The sequence below is a fragment of the Trifolium pratense genome, linkage group LG4 (genome assembly GCF_020283565.1).
Source record: "Trifolium pratense cultivar HEN17-A07 linkage group LG4, ARS_RC_1.1, whole genome shotgun sequence".
Classification (NCBI taxonomy): domain Eukaryota; kingdom Viridiplantae; phylum Streptophyta; class Magnoliopsida; order Fabales; family Fabaceae; genus Trifolium; species Trifolium pratense.
In genome coordinates, this window is record NC_060062.1 from 42,245,509 (window position 1) to 42,252,100 (window position 6,592).

Consider the following 6,592-nt stretch of genomic DNA (forward strand, 5'->3'; position numbering starts at 1 on the left):
TTTTATAAAAAAAAACAGGGCAAAACGACGTCGTTTTAATTTTTTTTAAAAAAAAAAATCTTAAACAAAACAACACGTCGTAGGAATAGAAAATGTTTGTTTTTCATCGTAGGAATTGCTTTTTTTGAAGGCAGTATGTTGTCAATTGATGTTATGGTGCTATTTTATGTTATTGAATTTAGTTTATTATATAATTTCTAATTTGGTTTGAATTATAAATTTTATTTTATTTTGACTTTTGATATTTTATCTTTTTAATGTGTGAAATTATGAAATATTGAGCAATTATTCATATATTTTTATTTATATACTAATTAAAATATATATTTAATTAAAAACGGTTTGACCCCGGTTGAACCCGGTTCGACCAATTGAACCTTGAACCGGTGAACTCGCCGGTTCGATGACCGGTCCGGTTCTGACAACCTTGCATTCAATCCTTCAACATTCTTTCCTCTCACTTTCTTTCCTTCAACTTTCCTTTCTCATCCAAACGAAGCCTTAAGGAGAGGATCGTCTCCCGTGTAAATACCACTAGAGGGCATCCAGTTTCAATATCTACTTTTTCATTGATTTTTTTTGTTACTATTGGATTCATAAGAAAAAAATGGATAGCTCGAATCTAAGAACATTCACAATGGAGCTCCTCAATTTTTAGTACTTAAGTGGACCCCACTATACACATATACTCATTTATAATTTTTTTAATAATAGTACTTAATAAACACTCAATCCCTTCAACCCAACATCTCTTAAAAAGTTTTAAATTGGTCCTACCAATAACACATCTAACTAATAACTCTTCATCATTTATAACGGGTCCCACAAAAATCATATATGTATCATTGCTTATTTTAGAACCAGTACTTATTAGGTACTCGTTTCTATTTTGCTCCAATAAAAGTACTTATTAAGTACTGATTCTTAATAAATAGGTACTTACCATTAGAGATGATCTAATGAGAGAAATTTTTTTCCCAAGACAATCCTGTCCCCAATACCTAGAGAGGGAAAGAGTGATGGGATTGTAAATGCACTCAAAATATGCTCTTGACCATCTTTTTATTAGTTTTGTCCAACAATAATATGTGAAATGATCCTAAATTGTGTAATTAGTATAACATAATTGACGCAAATTAGTAATTACAAGCATCTTGGAGATATGCTTACATATTGCAAAGTCGCCTTTGTGGATATCTCGTGCAAAGATGCTATTTGCAACTAACATTTATGAAGAAGAGGAAAGTGAAAGCAATGTATAAAAATCCCCTATGTTCATTCAGTCCCAAATAAGTATTTGTATGTAATGTTCACGTGAAATTAACTTAGTTGGTAAAAATATTGTATTATATTTATGTAGGAGTTGAAATTTGAATTTCGGACATTCTATTTATTCACCTATAAAATTTTAGCCACTAAAATATTTGATGATATTTTTGTTTTGTTTTATTGCACGTTGTGTAGTAAAGTTTTTTTTTTCTTGTCTATGGAATCAAATTTTTATTGAGGTTTGATCATTTGAATTTTTATTTTTTTTATGGACAAGGTTTGAACTTTTATCTTAAAGTTACGTAACTAAACTAAAAATAAGGTTCGGATTTCAGCTAGGAGTACTATTATTCGGTGTTGGATGCGCCAGAAATACCTCCAATAAAAAGAACTTGTGAAAACCAACGATGAATTGGTTCAAGTGAGAAGAGTTTTGGTTCCCTTAGATATGTGATTAAGAGTTCGATTTTTTGTTCATGCATATGAAGAAAATTTGGTTGGGAGGAAAGAACTCAATCTGTGTCCCATAGATTCCTCGACGAAAATTAGTTATTACTAACAAAAAAAAATTGAATATTTTTGAATTTTTTTATCTTCTTGTTTAATTTTTCAAACCGAATCAAACTAAATATATCATAAAGCTGCAATTAGAACAACCTCTATGATTGCATGTTGTTAACTAGAGCTGCAAGATCTATAGTTACCTTGTAAAATGGTCTCACGGAAGGACTCCACCGGAAACTTTTTCCAATTAATCTTTTAATCTTGCGTTTCATTGAAAATTTGTTCCACTAATCGTTAGTTGGTTTAGTGGTAATTGACGCTGAATTTGGTAGGGAGGACAACGGTTCGATTCCCCACAACTACGATCGGGGGAGGCTAGAATCACTTAATGTCTGACCCCCGAATCAAATTAAACTGGCGGTGAAAACAAAAAAAAAATTTGTCCCAATTAATCCGATGAAACTTTTTCTTCTCTCCTTTGCGTAATCCCACCAAAATTGTTTAATTATAACTTCAATATGATCACCTAAATAAATAAATAAATGTCACCTAAATCGGTAAGAGAAAACATCTCTTAATATAGTTGGAGTTAATATGTGTTTATTCTTGCAATATAGGCGAATTTTAGTTTATTCTTATAATTTTTATTTTTTTCGATTACTTTATTTTATAATATGAAGATTTCATCATTTACCCCGTAATTTTCTTCCACACATGATGTTAAACAAATTTGTTTTTTTTCTATGTCTGCACCATCTAAGATCTAAATCAAATCATTATACTCCCTCCGATCCTATATATAAAAAAAAGTTTGTTTTTTAGATTTATTGTAAAGTTGATGTATCTAGAGTTTAGATACATCAACTTTAGGATGAACCTAAAAAATTAACTTTTTCTTATATCACACTGAAAAAATGTTGTATTTACTTTTTCAATTTTTAAAATGTATATGCGAGGGATGAATAATTGTGGTGAAAAAGATGGATGGCATCAAGTAAAAATGCTAAAACTTTATTAGACAACATGAGTTTTTACTTTTTATTATGTTTTTTGGTTAATTGTAGCAAGCAAAGAGGTTATGTAAAAAGAGAAAGAAAAAGTGTTGAACAATTCCCATCCCCACAGCACAAAAAGGTGGTAGCAAAAAAGTTCTTTTTGTACACACTGCGATGATGGTGATCATGATGCCTCTTGCCTGCAATTTCATTCACTATCACCACTCTCTCTTCTCCTTTTCCACTCACGCTTATTCTCTCCTCTCCAAATCCAACAACACCATGACAAATTTCTGAAACCACCACAAAAAACCACCAACCAAACATGGAAGACAACAACAACAAGTGTGGATGTTGGTCTGTCCTCAAACGTGGTGTTTGTAAACCCTCAGCTTCTTCTACACACTCTCCTAACACTATCCCTCGTACTAGTGTTGTTCATGATGCAGGTTTTGTTCTTTAATCTTTCTTTCATCATGTCTTTGTTTTTTGTTGAATATCATGGATTAGTAATTTAGTATAATGTCATGGTCTCAAAAATGCTTAACTTGTCTCTCTCTAAAGTTTATGCAAAAAAAATTATTCTGGGGTTGCTTAAAATCATGGAATTTTTCAGGGGAAACTTTCTTTTATGTATTAATTTTTTGTGTTTGTGGCAAGAATGGTTTTTTGGACTTCAATTATGATGTTGGTTGTTAAAAAGATGATCTTTTTATGCTTTCTAAGAACCCTTTTTCACATGCTGTTGTTTACCACACTGAAAAAGCATACCTAACTGCATAATCCTTTTTTGAAGGAACATAACTCACACAGAGGAAAAATATTCCCTTTTGTAAAATTTTGAAGGATTTTAATTTATCAATCTAGTTAATAGAAACTATGTAGTGAAAAACAAATCTGTTTTTTGTTTTGTTTTGTTTTTTGCATGTCTGAGGAATTTTTCAAGATTTACTTGGTTATCATCTGTTTTTCACTTGAAGTGGGTTGAAATTGTGTTTTTTCTTCAAAAAAGTTATCAGATCCAAGACCAAAACTAAAGCTAAATATTAGACATGTAGTTACTTAAGATTTTGTTAATGTTGATCAATAATGAATACACGAGAATCTTAAGTAACTACAAATCTAATATTTAGATTCTCGTGTATTCATTATTGATCAAGTTATCAATGACTGAGATATTTCAGTAATACTAAATGAGATTGTCATATTTTACATTCTTAATACTGATTGATGCAGCAACTGAGACGCGATACCTGAATGCTAGCAATCGAGAACTGTGTCCTCCGAATGAAGCTAGGCTCTCTTCTGATAATCCTGACCCCCCACCTCAGGAAAACAAGCCTCCTTGTCAGCTCCTTCAATTCACATTTCAAGAGCTGAAATCTGCAACTGGAAATTTCAGACCTGATAGCATTCTTGGTGAGGGTGGATTTGGTTATGTTTTTAAAGGATGGATTGAGGAAGGTGGAACTGCCCCGGCAAAACCTGGTTCAGGAGTTACGGTAGCTGTCAAAAGCTTGAAGCCAGATGGTCTTCAAGGCCATAGAGAATGGGTGGTTAGTAAAATATATGCTGTTGGTTAGTACTTAGTAGATTGATATCATAAAAGATTGTGTAGGACATGGTAGAGATTAGAATGTAACATGACATTTTGATTATTTCAGGCTGAAGTTGATTTTCTTGGACAACTTCACCATCCCAACCTTGTGAAACTTATTGGTTACTGCATTGAAGATGATCAGCGGCTTCTTGTTTACGAGTTTATGACTCGTGGAAGTCTAGAGAATCATCTTTTCAGAAGTGAGTTTCTTCCTTAACTTGTGATAATAGGAATCACTAAATGGCTTGTTGTTAAAAGACGTCGAATGATTTATGACTAGCTGTTCTGTTTTGCTCTATTTCATCTTAATCCTATGCTGATGCTGCTTACGTTTTGAAGGAACCGTACCTCTTCCATGGTCCAACAGAGTGAAGATTGCACTTGGTGCTGCTAAAGGATTGGCTTTCCTCCATAATGGTCCAGAACCAGTCATTTACAGAGATTTCAAAACATCAAACATTTTGCTTGATACGGTAGGTGTGCTATAAGCGATATCAAGTCTTAAGAAGGAAGCTTTCTCTCTAGTCTATCCCTCTTTTATTATTTGATTAATTTCTAATGCATAGTGTTTTATAGGAGTATAATGCGAAGCTTTCAGATTTCGGTCTAGCAAAAGCAGGTCCTCAAGGAGACAAAACACATGTTTCTACTAGAGTTGTTGGAACTTATGGTTATGCTGCTCCAGAATATGTCATGACAGGTAAAAATGTAACATTAAATTGCTCAAAATCGAAAGGACAGGATAAGAGTAAATGAACATTTTAGTCCTTAAAATTGTAAGAGTCGGCCAAATTTAGTCCCTTAAATTTTACAATGTAACATATTGGTCATCTGTCCAGACACCATAAAATGGAGTACAAACCTTTGTAAGAACTATGTGGACTAACCGATTATGTGATTTTCTGTTTGTATTTTCACCAGGACACTTAACTGCTAAGAGTGATGTTTATAGTTTCGGAGTTGTGTTACTCGAGATTTTAACAGGAAGAAGATCGATGGACAAGAAGCGTCCAAGTGGGGAACAAAATCTTGTTTCATGGGCTAGACCGTATTTAGCTGACAAGCGAAAACTTTACCAACTTGTTGATCCTCGCTTGGAACTAAACTATTCTTTAAAAGCTGTGCAGAAAATTGCTCAGTTAGCTTATAGTTGCCTCAGTAGAGACCCTAAATGTCGTCCAAACATGGACGAAGTTGTGAACGCTTTGACACCATTGCAGGATCTTAACGACTTTGCTATCTTGTCTTATCACTCTCGTTTATCTCAACAAGGGAGAAGAAAGAAGAAACCAGATGGAACTCCACATATCACTTATACACATTCCAAGAGCATGAGGGCTTCACCTTTGAATACCGGAAAACACCTACGATGATGTTTAAAGTCAAATCCTCTTCTTTGAAATGCCTCCTTTATTTGTTGTTGCGTGTGTGGAGATCGACATTTCAAGCTTGCGTGTTTAAAATCTGTTAGTGTCAGAAGAATGATGGAAAAGTAATGTGATGATGAATTGGTTATTTCTTTGAGCTCTTTTTATTTAAGAGCTAAGCATTATAATCATTATGGTCCATGGATAGAAACTTGACATTTTCTAATGATGTAATTGAGAAGTCTTGTATGTATATGAATAGCTTCAAATCTCACAAAGTAGTTTGCAGCTACCTGAATCAATTTCATTTGGCAGTGGAAACAGCACATTTCTACTTCACTGGTTGAATTTATATATACACTATGCTTTATTTAATTCTATTCACTGGTTGAATTTATATATACACTATGTTTTATTTAATTCTATTGAATCAAATTAGACTTTTTTAGCACACAAAATACTTGTTTGTTATCTTTAAGCAATATTCATTAATAGCAATATGTGTTTGGTTGAGCGGTGAACAACCATCACCGTGAGTTTGGAACTTCCCTACCGTGATTTTTAGAAGCTATAATGCCCTTAGAACATATCATAAGCTATAATGTGTCCGATTTCAAAACTGCCTCTGAGTGACCAAAGGCGGCTTAGCTGAGTTGGAAAAAACTTCAGGTGAAGAAATCTTGGTCGTTGATTGTATCTTGAAGAATTTTTGTTACATATGAAATCAAAATTATTTTTTTAGAATAAGAAAAATTAAACATGATCATTTTCATTCAAACTCAAATATAGTTAAACCAATTTTACAAAATGTTTATTCAAAATCATATTTTAACAAAGATTTGTTTTTTACAAGATAT

General features: G+C 32.8%; 1 protein-coding gene across 1 annotated transcript; it reads left to right on the top strand.

Moving 5' to 3' along the window:
• Nucleotides 1-2,819: 2,819 nt before the first annotated feature.
• On the top strand, nucleotides 2,820-6,093 carry LOC123881937 (serine/threonine-protein kinase PBL34-like). Its single transcript, XM_045930704.1, has 6 exons — nucleotides 2,820-3,217; nucleotides 4,005-4,324; nucleotides 4,433-4,568; nucleotides 4,708-4,841; nucleotides 4,945-5,068; nucleotides 5,290-6,093. The coding sequence occupies exons 1-6, from the start codon at nucleotides 3,094-3,096 to the stop codon at nucleotides 5,739-5,741; spliced, it is 1,290 nt and encodes a 429-aa protein (XP_045786660.1). The 5' UTR covers nucleotides 2,820-3,093; the 3' UTR covers nucleotides 5,742-6,093.
• Nucleotides 6,094-6,592: the final 499 nt, after the last annotated feature.

Excerpts from the sequence above, each read along its gene's own strand:
- LOC123881937 (XM_045930704.1), top strand. The coding sequence starts at position 3,094 with ATGGAAGACAACAACAACAAGTGTGGATGTTGGTCTGTCCTCAAACGT. Across the intron at positions 3,218-4,004 it reads TAGTGTTGTTCATGATGCAG|CAACTGAGACGCGATACCTG; the intron begins GTTTTGTTCTTT and ends TGATTGATGCAG. Across the intron at positions 4,569-4,707 it reads AGAGAATCATCTTTTCAGAA|GAACCGTACCTCTTCCATGG; the intron begins GTGAGTTTCTTC and ends TACGTTTTGAAG.